Source organism: Bipolaris oryzae (genome assembly GCF_000523455.1).
Source record: "Bipolaris oryzae ATCC 44560 unplaced genomic scaffold scaffold_32, whole genome shotgun sequence".
In the NCBI taxonomy this organism is placed as follows: domain Eukaryota; kingdom Fungi; phylum Ascomycota; class Dothideomycetes; order Pleosporales; family Pleosporaceae; genus Bipolaris; species Bipolaris oryzae.
The window spans coordinates 15,989-29,615 of record NW_006911308.1 but is presented as its reverse complement, the minus strand read 5'-3'; the positions used below and the strand labels follow the sequence as shown (position 1 = coordinate 29,615).

The 13,627-nt window shown below is 52.1% G+C and overlaps 7 protein-coding genes across 7 annotated transcripts; 3 read left to right on the top strand and 4 right to left on the bottom strand.

Moving 5' to 3' along the window:
• Positions 1–747: 747 nt before the first annotated feature.
• COCMIDRAFT_89546 (uncharacterized protein) lies at positions 748–3,165 on the top strand (the record flags this gene model as incomplete). The annotated part of the gene is made up of 3 exons (XM_007687666.1): positions 748–1,225; positions 1,289–1,578; positions 1,642–3,165. 3 exons carry the CDS (start codon positions 748–750, stop codon positions 3,163–3,165), a joined length of 2,292 nt encoding a protein of 763 aa, XP_007685856.1.
• A 1,162-nt stretch (positions 3,166–4,327) lies between these two features.
• On the bottom strand, positions 4,328–6,123 carry COCMIDRAFT_3391 (uncharacterized protein; the record flags this gene model as incomplete). Its single annotated transcript, XM_007687619.1, has 2 exons — positions 4,328–4,984; positions 5,332–6,123. 2 exons carry the CDS (start codon positions 6,121–6,123, stop codon positions 4,328–4,330), a joined length of 1,449 nt encoding a protein of 482 aa, XP_007685809.1.
• Positions 6,124–6,407: 284 nt separating this feature from the next.
• COCMIDRAFT_3390 (uncharacterized protein) lies at positions 6,408–7,572 on the bottom strand (the record flags this gene model as incomplete). Its single annotated transcript, XM_007687618.1, has 2 exons — positions 6,408–7,049; positions 7,099–7,572. The coding sequence occupies 2 exons, from the start codon at positions 7,570–7,572 to the stop codon at positions 6,408–6,410; spliced, it is 1,116 nt and encodes a 371-aa protein (XP_007685808.1).
• Positions 7,573–8,199: 627 nt separating this feature from the next.
• On the bottom strand, positions 8,200–9,567 carry COCMIDRAFT_89662 (uncharacterized protein; the record flags this gene model as incomplete). The annotated part of the gene is made up of 2 exons (XM_007687665.1): positions 8,200–9,226; positions 9,275–9,567. 2 exons carry the CDS (start codon positions 9,565–9,567, stop codon positions 8,200–8,202), a joined length of 1,320 nt encoding a protein of 439 aa, XP_007685855.1.
• Positions 9,568–10,209: 642 nt separating this feature from the next.
• COCMIDRAFT_34828 (uncharacterized protein) lies at positions 10,210–10,650 on the top strand (the record flags this gene model as incomplete). The annotated part of the gene is made up of 2 exons (XM_007687647.1): positions 10,210–10,262; positions 10,311–10,650. 2 exons carry the CDS (start codon positions 10,210–10,212, stop codon positions 10,648–10,650), a joined length of 393 nt encoding a protein of 130 aa, XP_007685837.1.
• Positions 10,651–11,141: 491 nt separating this feature from the next.
• Positions 11,142–12,140, bottom strand: COCMIDRAFT_89732 (uncharacterized protein; the record flags this gene model as incomplete). Its single annotated transcript, XM_007687664.1, has 3 exons — positions 11,142–11,753; positions 11,805–12,063; positions 12,115–12,140. 3 exons carry the CDS (start codon positions 12,138–12,140, stop codon positions 11,142–11,144), a joined length of 897 nt encoding a protein of 298 aa, XP_007685854.1.
• A 771-nt stretch (positions 12,141–12,911) lies between these two features.
• COCMIDRAFT_77761 (uncharacterized protein) lies at positions 12,912–13,448 on the top strand (the record flags this gene model as incomplete). The annotated part of the gene is made up of 1 exon (XM_007687663.1): positions 12,912–13,448. A coding segment is annotated over one exon (537 nt), but the record flags the coding sequence as incomplete, so codon positions are not given.
• Between the last annotated feature and the right edge of the window lie 179 nt (positions 13,449–13,627).

Here is a 13,627-nt window from a genome sequence, read left to right as displayed (position 1 = left end):
CTTGGCGTGGCCTCTGTGTCCGTGGATGCTCTGGCTTGACAGCTCGTAGTGCTCGACAATTGCACACTTGGTGACGCTACTGCACATGCCCGGCGCTGCAGGTGAAAGAAAGGACTGAGAGGTTGCGAATGACGGCCGTCGTGGGCGAGTAGCGGGCAGTCTTCTGGGTTGAACTCGTATTGATCCGGGACTAGAGGCCATTGTGGCGCATCGGCTGTGGGGACGTGCAAGCCTTGGCGTAGGCAACAGCGACACCAAAGCTCATAGTCGACGCTTCTCTTTTACTACCACCTATACCCCCCTCCCCCCAATGCCTTGATTCTTCCTCCACTTTCAACCTCGACACCTCAGGCCTCCCTCCTCCGCCCCAGTGCTCCTTGTCCCTTTTGCACCATCGCCGCCCTTTTTGCATCTTTGCCGCCCGCCGCCCACCGCTCGTGCTAGTCTGGCTGCTGCGCCTTCCTATATACTGCACTACCACTGCTCCTCCAACTCTCCGGCGCCCTTCCCTCTCTCACCACTACCTCATTGCCTTCTTCCCTCGGGCCTATCATCTGCTTCCCTTCCACTCGAGGTCCCACCGTCACTAGTTCATGACAACGTGATTTCGGCTTTGTCATTCACTTTCACTTGGACTGTTGGATCCCTGGCCTCTGGGGAACCGTGCCAGTCCGTGACAGTCCGTGACTCATAAGCCTGAGGCCGCCTCTTCCCCTCCCACCGGTCCTTCAACCAGTCATACCCGACATGTCTGCACCCCACGACCAGAACCGCCATCCCCGGCGGCGTCCACTTAAGGGCGGGGCCTCCCCTCTTAGCACCCATGCCATGCAGCTTCGCAAAAGCGGTACATTCTCGTCGCCAACCCACATATCATCCGACATCTGTGATCTGGACCGACACTTTGTGCCCCGGCGCTCGCCCACTAACACTGAGCGACTCGAACAGCTTGTCCAAGAGTCCATCCAGGATCCCAGTGTCCGCCGTGTTACCAACCTGCTCAACGACATCGAGGCCAAGATTGCCGGTCAAAAAGGCTCCTCCACCTCCTCCAACATCCTCAGCGACCCTGAGGTGTTCCCTGTCCCGAGCTTGTTCCTAGACAACACCGTATTGGACCACACACCCATGGACATTGACTCCAAGCCGTCTGCACAAGACCACAGCCCCCACGACCACGCTTCTGACAGCGGTCTTGGTTCCAGCGTTAGCGGATCGAGATACGGTAAGAAGTCACTGCAGCCACCCATGCTAGACCAGGACGCCCCATTTTCTAACATACATAAAGACGACATCCGCTCCCGACGCTCCAGCACCCGTGAATCCATCAGCACCTCAATCAGCTCAACCCACTCTGCTGTCACGCGCTCATTCTCCGCCCTGGGTGCGTCTGACGAAGGCCACGTCCTCGGCGAGTACGCGTGCAAGCAGATCCACGACAGCATTGTCAAGCCCATTCTTGCCGAGGAGTCCTTGAAGGACTTCCACGAACTTATTAAAGACGTCCCCCGACGCATAGGTGAGAAGAACATCCGCAACCTTCGCGATCTCGAGAAGACTCTCATCTTCTTGGCACCGGTAAGTGATATTCGATGTCTTTCTGGGAGTGCAAAAGCTTATTGCATTCTTCGCGGTTTAAAGGAGCTCTCGGCAACACCGGACAAATACTCCCGATTCTGTGAACGATCAATCCAGCTCTTGGCCACGACTGTCCAGTACCTTTCCGAGCAAGACCAGCGACTACCAACCGACCGCCCTTATACTGACGGCTACTTCCTCGACTTGATGGAACAGATTAGACGATACGCTTCAATCATGGCCGCCACCCGCGAAAAGGAATCCAAAGGCGAAGACCTCGACGACATGGACTACTCACGGTATGACCGCGCAGCCGCCTTTCTGTTTTCCCGCACTGACAAAGCCTTCCACAGCGATGAGAAGATCACGCTCCGTGGTGGCCTTAGCCACAACGGTCGTCCTGTTGAACTCGTCCGGGAGAAGAACGGAAAGGTCATCTCCATTGACGAGGATGCCGCAAAGACTTTCAGGATCAAGCGTCGTCTGTCGGATGCCGACGTTGATGACGACATGGACGGCGACGAGGTTACCCGCTCCATGGCCCGACGACGCAAGTCTGAGAAACCAGGTGATGTCATTCATGCTTGCCGTGACTGCAACAAGGAGTTCAAACGCCCATGCGACCTGACCAAACACGAGAAGACCCATTCTCGTCCGTGGAAGTGCTCTGAGAGGAACTGCAAATACTTTGATCTTGGCTGGCCAACGGAGAAGGAACGCGACCGACACATGAACGACAAGCACTCTGCTGCCCCCGCACAATACAAGTGTCTTTACCCTCCATGCACATACGCCTCAAAGCGTGAATCCAACTGCAAGCAACACATGGAGAAGGCACACGGCTGGGAATACGTTCGCTCCAAGAGCAACGGTCGCAAGAAGGCTCCTTCAAGCAACAACCGCAGCCCCGCAACCCCTCTCACGCCCTTCATTGGCACACCCATGTCTGCAACCATGGCTACACCAGTGACGCCATTTATTCCCTCGCCTCAAGTGCCTATGATGGACTTTGGCTTTGGAACACCGGCAATGAGCGCAAACGGTTACCAGGGTGACTTCCGTCGTGACTCTATTGCTACCAACGGTTCTCACTTTACTTACTCGTCTGGACACTCACCCATTGAGCCCACATCTTTCAACGACGCAGTCGTGACTCCCGAGGATGTTGGTGTAAACCACAACGATGTGTACAACATGTGCAACCTCGACACAAACGTTAACACTGGCTTCCAACAGCCAACGCCTATGAGCACTACGTTTGATTTTGAGCCACTCCAGTTCACAACGAATAACCAAATGAACAACGGCTATCCTCAGCTTTCTCCACTGGCTCAGCCCGATGTGACACTCTTCTCACCACACATGGACGAAGGTTTTGGCGACATGGATATGAACCAATGTTTCAACCTTCCGGGCGAGGACTTTACTTTGTTCGACGCCTCCCCACCTAGCACAATGGCATTCAACAACACAACAAACTTCTTCCCAGAGTTTAACCAGGTTGGAGGACAATTTGATGATTTTTGTCCAGAGCCCACCACTACGTTGGATGATCTCAACTACATGAATTTCATGAGCACGCAGTAAATCCTGTGGTACTTTGTATACGCCTATCACGCATTTGTGTAGCCATTTTCTCTGCAAGTTTTTTGCCTTTGTACGTTGGAGCAGATTCATTCCCCCGAGCTGGCGTTTCTCATCGTTTTAGCAACTAGCGCTCATGATTGTTTACGACAAAAGAGGTGGATCAGGGTGGGAAGTCCCATCGGAACCTGGAATTTAGGATTGTGTTCATCCCTCTCACTCCTGTTTATTTATCAACGCGTATTATCTTATCTTCCTCTTTTTTTTTATCCCACTCCATCCATGGGACAAAAAAATACCAAAGAGAAAAAAATCCTCACAAAAAAACAAATGATCTTTGTTTAAATGGCGAGCGGGCTTTGTTTCACCTTCTTTGCGACTGATTTGGATCTCCCCCCTTATTTGATTGTCCACCCCTTCATACGGAGTTTTCAAGGCTGTGGTAGAGATCATCAGATAGTGTAGGATATAGAAATACGAAATAATCAAACAAAACCAAACAAACAAACAATATTCTCACTTGCCCTCTCTCTCTCTCTCTTTTTCTTCCTCCCCTACCTCTCTCATTCTTTCGTCATCCGGTCCGCGCTACCCACCGTGCCTCTTTGGGGCTGAGTAAGGGTAGTACAAAAAATGCCATGGTTGCAACTTTACATGGTTATTGCATGGTGTGAGTCAGCGCTAACACGCTAGATCGGTGTGATTGTGGTGGCGATGCATATGCAGCTATGTACATAACCATGGAGAATGCCGATAGCCCCACCCCACTTATTGCATGTCTGCGTGAGTTAGGTGCAGACAGGGTGGTGGTAGTGGTGGTTGTGAGAAAGCATGTGAAATTGTGCGTCACTGGTTGTTTGGGAAATGGGAGAGAGTCTGGAACACTCGGGCATGCACATGGGGGGAGGGAGGTGATAAGAGGAAATGTGGGGTAGTTGGTAAGTAATATGAGGTGGTACGTCACTGGTACTACTGGGTTGCTGCGAGTGGGCTGGCTGTGCTGCGCTGCGCTGCGCTACGTTCTGCATGGGGAAGGGGGGGGGTGGCCAACGCGATATGTAACCAAGTGTACCAAAATACGGGTGTGAAACTAGACTTTTCGTGAAAAAGAAGAGAGAGACATGTCAAATGTAGCATGTGATCATTTAATCATCTATTCATCTATTCAATCAACAGGCTCAGAAGGAATCCCCCACTCATTCTCCTCGTCCTTCTCTTCCTCTCCAACCCACCCCATGCCCCCCTCCACAACCTCAAACCGCTCCAAAAGCCCAACATCCCACCCCTGAAATTTCTTCGCCGTCGGTGGCAACAACCGCCGACCCTGTTGCAACGCTCGATCCAACTCGTCGTATAAGTCTTTGGAAAACTCTACGTCTTCTATACTCGCGCTCTCGGCGTCGCCGGGTTGAAAGGGTTGCCAGGTTTGACGCTTGTAGAAGATTTTCATGCAGCGCGTGGGGTCGAAGCGGTTTGGGGAGGGGATGGAAGAGGAGAAGAGGAGGTCGGGGGTGAAGACCCATATGAGGATGGAGGGTGTGGGTTTTACTTTTGTGTTGTTTGATGGGGAAGGGATAGGGGTATGGATGTGGAATTTGCGGACCGCGTTGTTTTCGATTAGGTAGAGGAGACGGGCTGAGATCCATTTTTGGGGAGAGCTGAAGAAAGGTGGGACGTTGGAGAGCTTGGAAGTTAGGGTCAAGCGCCATTTGTGAATGCGCCAGCCGTTTGTGAGGGGGTCTTGGATGCCGAGGGGTTGGGTGCAGTGTTTGCAGAGGATTGAGTGCGGTTTTTCTTCTTCTTTGTTCTCTTCTGTAGATAGCTATGAAGTGTTAGTACCACACAAAGAAGAAAAGGGATATCAATGTGTATGAAGAAAGGTCATGTAGCCTTGGCTAAACCTGTCAATCCCAATGGCCAAAGGGTATAGAGACAGTGAAACGCCAGGCCGCTGTCTCCACGGAACCAGCAACCCATCAACCTTGAAAGGAGAGGGTATATCCGGAACCAAGAGACTGTGTATGAGCCTATTGCTCTGGGGCGCTTGTATCAACGATAGTGCCACGGGAAAAGGCGATATCGCCTTCTTTGCGCCCCGACGTGCGTACAGTGAAATAAGAACATACGAGCGCACGAATCAAGAAAAGCAGGGGAAAGCTATGGGCTTACCTGCACGCCCACACAATCAGATTCCGCAAGGAGGAAACTTGCAAGATCCACAAAGCCTACCCCTTCCTTGGCCTGCAGACGGTTGGCAGCCGCGTAGCCCTTTTGTCCAATCGCATGTTCATGCGTGTGATTGTGTAAATGATGCTCATCTGGTTTGTGGCAGTGCCAGAAATCCATCATCTCAGCCCAATTCTCATTAGGCAAATCTTTCCACTGCTGAATTTTCCCCTTTGGCACAACAACGCCTTCACAGTTTTTGCACAGTATCTCTACATCCTCCGCGCGGTTCAGCGAGGCACCGTCCCAAGGCACAATGTTAGCCTGTCGGTCTTGGCGTTGCAGAGCACCCAAAAGATCACTTCCTTCCTTCTCTTCCAGTTGCAGGCGTAGCGTCAGCTCCTTGCTTGGAGGACGCGACGGTAATTCGAGTGCGGCATCGCCAGCACCCTTGACATTGATCGGCAGACGTATCGTCGCTGACTCTCCCTCATGAGACACGGTGATGTAGGAGCCATCGGCAGACAGCTTCGCGTCTGTCTGCCGCGAGTGATTTGTGCGCAGCGATGCAAAGAGCGTTACCGTACGGATATGCAACAAGAGTTCGGCGTACAGCGTTATCGACGTTTCGTTGGGCAACATGGGGCGCGTATTATCCTCGTCGCTCTGTAGCAGATTTGGGGCGTGAACCTTGGTGGGCTCCGGCGCAGGCTTGGGATTCATCAGGTCTTTGAGCGCTTCAGGAGACAGACCGAGCGCTTCGTATGCTGACTCGGGAAGTAGCGGGCGCGACATACTTCGTGCTTACACTCCATGGTGGCGGGGATGGACGTGGGGTTGCTAGTAAGTCAATGAGCTTGCGCGCGACAAAGTTGACTTAACCAAGACAAGAGTGGGTCCGCCTGGGAGATTCTAACTACATCCAGTCTTCCTGATGCATCTCGCTCGGAGCCATACGGCGCAATTATATGTATTATGTACTACTTCGGCTGCATGCAATAATGCCATCAACTGTGACATGAAATCAAATTTACTCAGAAACGTTGTTCGTGACCTCCTTCAGCGTATTCAAATCGCATCTACTGCCCCTTCTTCTCTTCTGCTTTCCTTTCCTGCTCCAAAATGTATTGCACACCTCTCTTGATACCCTCGTCAAGATCAACAAGCGGCTCATAGCCCAGTCGCTGCTTTGCCTTGTTAATGCTGTGATATTTGGACATGCTGCTGTACTTTACTTGAGCCCGGGTCAGGTTTGGTTTCTTGCCCATGAGCCAGAACACATTCTCCAAGACCGCACCAATGGCCCATGCAAAGTCAGCGCTAAGATGCCAGACGCTGCTCAAGGGCACGCGGTCACCTGCCTCATGCCAGACTTTGCGCGCAAAGTCCCAAAAGTAAACAGGCTGGCCATTGGTGATGAAGAAGGCCTCACCATCCACACGCTCTGTGTCCAGAGGGATAGTGGGTAGAACTTTGTGGGTATGAAGGAGAGCTAAAACAGCGAGGATATGACCATGGGCGACATTCTCGACATATGTAAAGTCGAACAAGTTTGTGTTGTCGCCGACCTGGAACTTGGTTTGTCCTTTGCGGCACGCGGCGACCATCTTGGGAAGCAATTGAACATCGCCCTCGCCGAAGATGCCCGCAGGACGGATAGCGCAGGTCAGGAAGTTTTCGGGGTTGCGGTTCGCTTGGAGCACGGCGGTCTCTGCATAGGCCTACATGTACGGGTTAGCGATGACAAGTAAATAAAGAATGTCCGCTTACTTTAGTAGTGGTGTAGTATTCGGGCTGGTCAGCACCAGTGACAAGAGGCCACCTTTCGTCCGCATTGATGAGCTCTGTCGTAGGGTCGAGAATCACACTTGCTGAACTTGTGTAGACAAAGGCCTTGACTCCAGCTTCTTGCGCCGCTTGCAGCAAGACCTTAGTTCCTCCAACATTGACCTTGTCGTGGATCTCAGGCTTCAGGTCGAAGTGTGGAGAGGCTGTGTGAATGACCGCGTGGGGCTTGACCTGGGAAAACAGAGTCTTCATTGCAGCAGCATCGGTGATGTCGCCATCGTGGTAGGAGACGGTCGGACTGGCATGGCGATTTGAGGTGGTCCGCAAATCAAGGACTGCAATCTGTGTTTGTGGGTGACGCTTCACAATGAAGCTGACAATATGACTGCCTAGGAAGCCGCACCCGCCAACAACGAGGACCTTTCCGAGAGATTGTATTTCTTCCGCACGCGACATTGTGGACGATGTGTGGTAATGGCGAAAGAGACGGTACGGGGATTAAGGTTTGTTTGCGGAGAGGTCGGGGATCTATTTCCGCCCAGGGGTATTATTGCATGGATTGGCAGTCCCTGCATGCTGCTCAGGGTCCGGACGGTCTTAGTCCGGCCGTGCTCTACACCTGGACGAGTCTTTACGATCTTCAGCATTTACATCATTCTTTGAATCATGCTCTCGCGAACGCACTTCGAGAAGATAAATGTACCATATTTAAAAGTATGAGGTGGATTTTGCACGTACAGAATTGGTTCGCATCATCTGGCTTTTGTTCAATGCCTGTAACCCATATAGATGCATATACGCGCACATGTGCGCCCATGCAAGAACTCGATGTATTCATGATAAATTGTACCACCATTGGTTAACTAACGCCATATTTCGAGGTGGTCATCCTTCATACTACGATGCCTAGTAGAGCCCACAAACGCCGTATAATGCAAGCCTGGATCAGACTTGGGGTATCATGTAAGATCATAACTAATGCGGTCGGCCGTTAAATCGTCATCCGCATAACCCTCTTTTTGAACTTAGAAGAAATTTCTATGTCTTGATCAGCACATGGCTAGAAAAGGATAATTGGGGGACCTACTCAGCGCTATCTTGCGCGGACCGCCTCAAGCGACGGTTGTAAAGCTTCTTATCTTCTGGACTTCCCCAGAAGAGCTTTGCAGCCTCGGGATTTACCAACGTGCGTGGGTCGTACGCGGGGGATTCCTCCTCGATAGCTGCAATGATAGCCTCAATGTGGGATCGCATATCGTCTTTGCGAGCAGCGTCGTAACAGAGAATGCCGTCAGGGGACACGCGATGGTGGTATAAGATTGGTGTCTCGAACCGGACTCGAGGTAGGACATCTGGGAACTTGGGGCTGATGTATAGCCTGATCCTGAACATGCCACCGTCGAGGTTTGTCATTGGCCGACCAAAGAGCACCAGCTGCCATACGAATGGGTTCTTGTCAACCAAGTCGAGGTCCAATGCGATTGCATCTTGCTTCTTGTATTTCTCGACAATCTGTTCATATTGCCGCTGAAGGTTGTTGGCAATGCTCATCTCTTTCTTAACAGCCGACATGCCTTCCAAAGCCCAAGATTCCATTTCCTTGTTGAGCGTCTCGAAAATCTTGACGAGACGCTCCCGCAGAGACGTGTATTGGAAGATACCCTCCATGGTATTTCCTGGACCTTCGAATGGCATCTTCTCAAAGCGATCTCCGTCTTTGTTCTGCTTGACCGCTTCGTCTACCCGAGTGAGATAGGACTGGTAGTACCACAGAAAACGTCGCTTGCAGAGATCTTTGAAAGGCTCGAACGGCGCATCGTCTCTGTTGGATTGGTAGTCTTCTTCAGCGTTGTAGATTGTCACGCCAGGCCTCTGTCGGTTGATGCCTAGGTATTCCTCAAGCCGTTCAATAACAGATATGCGTAAAGACTCGTGTCGAATCTTGTCTACGTATGCTTCTTGGTTCTTCTTGTCGTAGTCGGAGTTTGCGTCTTCAAATCCGGGCTCGTTCTCGTACGGGTTTCCAGACATGAGGCTCTGGATGGAGATCAGGATTGACTCGAGGCCTTGTGCAGATGACCACTCCTCGCCTCGCTCGCCTCGCCATGTGCTGAATCATGTAAGTTTTGGAATAGGTAGAGAACGTGGTTTTGCTGACCCAAGAATTGACAGGCACACCTTTCCGCCTGCGTAGATGTTGGGATTGAAGCGCGTGCGCCCGCCATTTGTAGTTATAGCTGTTACACTTGGTGCTTTGGTTGGATAGTCTCGAGTGAACTTGACGGCAAATTCGAAGAAACCAAACTCGTATGGGGTATCAGGCGGGCCTATGATCAGTGCCCGCACATGGCGCACATCGATGTCGCGGCAGGCGACGGCTATTGAGAGGTCGGATCCGCGCTGGATCTCGCCCAATTCGCGGGTGATTCTGAGAATACACTGATTCGACATGGTCCCGTGGCAACGTCTCTACTAGGGTCTCGTACGTGAATAGGTTGTGCGGGCTGGAGGCGCGGGGTCGGCGGGCTTAGTGACGGCCTAGAGGAGACAGCTGATCAAACGGTCTGAAAGTCGTTATTGGGCAAAGTGACTGACAGCCGACAAGCAGTCGCTCAGGTACCTCTAGGCTACCGTATCGGCAGTCAAATGCGCAAATCCCGCAAGATTCAACAGCCTTGTGGGTTCGTTTGCTTGGTTTCGCGACGTCGTTGGAGGTGTGGTTCAGAAGAACGTGAGGAGAAAACAAAGTACTATGTGGGCGACCTTGTACTCCCAGCCGACAGCAGTAAAAGAACTTGCAGGAAGGCCGTAGATCGTTACGGTGTCAAGGTAGGCATGGGTAACGAAGCCCTAGTAGCTCGGGTTGCAGGGAGATGCATGCGGAGGGGCAGAATCCGTCACCGCTCACGGAACCCAAGCCGCAACACCACGCTCCAGTTGTCGCGATAGCCAGCAAATAAGGCTGCGTCTGCAACATGTATGCCTCAGGCCTTGTATCATATCGTTTTAGCTAACGGTCACAGGGTTGTCTTTGCGCTCTTCATTGTGAGCAAGTCGGGTGGCCTCATCTACAACCGCGAGTTTCATACGGGCATGAACAAGCTCACCAGCAATGACTACCTAATGCTTGCTGGGTCCTTCCATGGGTTAGCCCTATTACAAGCGCAATCACGACTCTGCTGACCCCGCTCCAGTATGCACGCCATAACTGCCCAACTCTCTCCTGTGCCACCCGCTCGCGCACCCCCTCCCTCAACCACCACCCCAAATCTGCAAACCTTCCCTGTCCGCGCTACCGGTATCGAAGTGCTCGAGAGCTCCCACTTCCGCATCCAATGTTTCCAAACACAAACCGGAGTAAAGTTTCTACTCTTCACCGAGCCGCAACAACCAAACGTGGATACAATGATAAAGAAGATATATGAGTTGTATGCCGACTACGTAATGAAGAACCCATTCTACACCGTGGAAATGCCTATCCGATGCGACAAGTTCGATCGAGGGTTGGATGGATTTGTGAAGGTGAGAGGGTGAGGGCAGCACAGTCTACAAGAGGGACATGACGATCGCGGAATGAGGGGCTGGTCATGGCATATAGCCGCAATTGATATACATGGCTATGTGGGAAACGCCCAGCTCGCACGCCCGTGTTGCATGCATAGCGTGCATCAAGGAGCGCGGCGATTGTGGAAAGACTGTTGAGCTTGAGAACAGCACCTTCAAAGACAGACGATTCTCAATGGCTCCTCCTGCAGTTGTAACGGACGTCGACGTCATTGAAGCGTCGTTTGGATAGGGATAGCCGGGCTCAAGGGACACGAATGATCAATAGACAAGACACACGATCATGTCAGGTTAAGCAGACTGGCAAGGTCATTATTTCTTTCATTCATCCATCTGTGTCAGATGTGGTAGACACTAGCTCTAGTCATACAGTAGACGCCGTAGATGCTCTGCCCGGTATAAAGGCTCCATACGGAAGCTATGCCAAACGCACCTTGACGCCGTGCCACGCTTACTCTGGCTCATGCTGTGTCCATCTTGTCTGCGTCATCGTCCTTTTTGTTCTTGCTTCCACTTCCACTAGGCTGGCCCTGATCATCTAGCAATGGTTGCTTCTCATCACCCTCAGCAACCGGCTCTAGCTCCGATTTGCCCTCCGCAGCCTCCTTTGCCTTCTTGTCCTTCTCTTGTCGTGCCTTCTCTTCTTCGAAAGACATCCTGAGCGCAAGTGCAAGTTCCGGGTCGACCGAAGGATCTACACCGAACTCGAAGTCGTTGCCGCCTGATGCACCACCGCCACCACCTCCAGAACCGCCCTCGCCCCCAGCATTGGACGCGCCCTCTCCACCGACAATAGGTGTGGTAATCAAAGAATCGCTGAGGAGGTTTGCGCTGGGTGGGATGATGGCTAGGTAGGAGCCTTCGGCGCTCTGTACGTTGTCGCTGAAGGCCTGGAGTTTCCGCGTGGTGTCGTCACTGAGTTCGCCGAACGCGATGATATCAATGCTGATACCGCTCTTCTTCATCTTCTTCGCCAACTTCACCAGGTTCTTCTCTTCTTCCTCGATGGGACTGCAGTTGAATATGACTATTCTCTGCTTCTGTGACTTGTTCTGCCTATGCTTGAGAGCCAGCTGCGCGCCCTAGTCAGAAGTGATATCTTCCAATGTTGCAGAGAAACGTACCGCCGCCACGTTGATGCCAGTGACGAAATGTGAGCTACCCTTTATCTTTGTCCTGTGCAGTCCATCAAGCACCTTGCCAATGTCCGTTGTTAGAGTCGTGAGGATCTCAGGAGTGTTGCCTCCCATGCTCATCAATCCCACAGAAGACTCTGGGTTTGCTCCAGTCTTCGCGGAGAAGATCATGTTGACAGCATCCTGTTGCGCTTCCCATCGCGAGGGTACATAATCACCGTTTCGACTAGCTTCGCTGTTGTCAACACTGCGAATGTTAGTAAGGAAAGGCACGTGTGGAGTCTGGAAGCAAACATACACTATCATGGAGGCTTCTAACACCATCTTGAATGTGATTTGTCCTAGGTGTCGAAGTGATAGTTTGGGGTAGTTGATTAGATCGACGGTTACGGTATGCTGCTGAGCTTAGGTCGCCGCAGCGGAGACCGGAGGCTGGCGAGTAAACCCCCGACGTCACGTGTGGACGAGAGACAGCGGGAGATCGTGCGCGACTATACCATGAGAAATGACTCATATCTCGATGCAGGTGATTGAAACCTGACTCGTGTATTTTGAGATATCGTGAATTGCGCGCTGCTATGCAGCGCTGTGTTGCGGTTATTTTGTTGTTGAAAGTGACTCACTTGGTGTTCGCTAAAGCACCAATGTCGTAATTATTATTATTTCATGATATGTGAAGCCTGGAGGTAACTCGCAACCTTGGCGTAAGTATAAGTACAAAACCCCCCAACTGTCCATCCTTCCTTCCTCCACCATCCCACACCAGACAGAAGCCGCAACCCACACCACCCACAGCCACACCAGAAGAGCCCGAAAACTCTCTCAGCTGCTGTAAAAGGTACCAGATAGCCTCGCGACGTTTTTTCTCAGCTTCTATCTGCTCTTCCATTGTCAGCGTCGCGGCCTAGTACGCGTTGTTTACTCTCTGGACCCAGCACCTGAAGTACACAGCTTCAATCGCAACGACGACACCAAGGCTTCTTAGGACTACCAAAAGGTCTCTCCGAGACTCTAAGGAATTTTCTGAAGACTTCTCTTCATACCCTTTACCGCCATTAACCTGGTGGCTGTTCACGCGTCACCTCCAACATCATCATGAACAACATTGCCAGCGGACTTACAGCTGAGGCCAAGGCCAATATGCTTGCAAACCTCCAAATCGAACTCAACTCGCGCATTGAGAAGCTACGAGCCCAATGCGAGGCTCAGTGCGCCAGTATGCAGTCGCGCCTCGAGCGACGCGTCAACCGCATCCCGGTCGTGACGCGCCAAACCACACTCGCCAACCTCCTCAAGGCATCAGCACCAATACAACTCATCACCGCGCCTGCCACAACAACCAAGGTCACAACTACAACCGCCATCGCAACAACAGCGACTACCGCTACTGCCGCCACCAAGAAAACAGCCGGTACTGGCACTGCTGGCCGCAAACCTCGCAATGCTGTACCCAGCGCGCCTTCCTCACGACCCGCATCCTCGCCAGAAGTGCGCATCAAGTCCACTTCCAACACCAAGACTACCAATACCAAGACTGTCCCTACATATGCCAAAGCAACAAAGACGGCCCGAGCCAAGAAGCGCAGCAGCGACGAAATGTCTGGCGAGGACAAGGAAAACTCTGAATTGCCTGTGCCCAAGAAGCGCACTAGAAATGTTGCTCCCAAGGCCGCAGCCGAGAAACCTGAAAAGGCCGACAAGACGACGACAAGCACTGGCACCACACGTTCGACTCGGGCTGGATCTCGCACCAAGCCTGCTGCGGGCGGCCATGTACTCTCTCCCAAGAACAATGCAGCCAACGCGCGCAA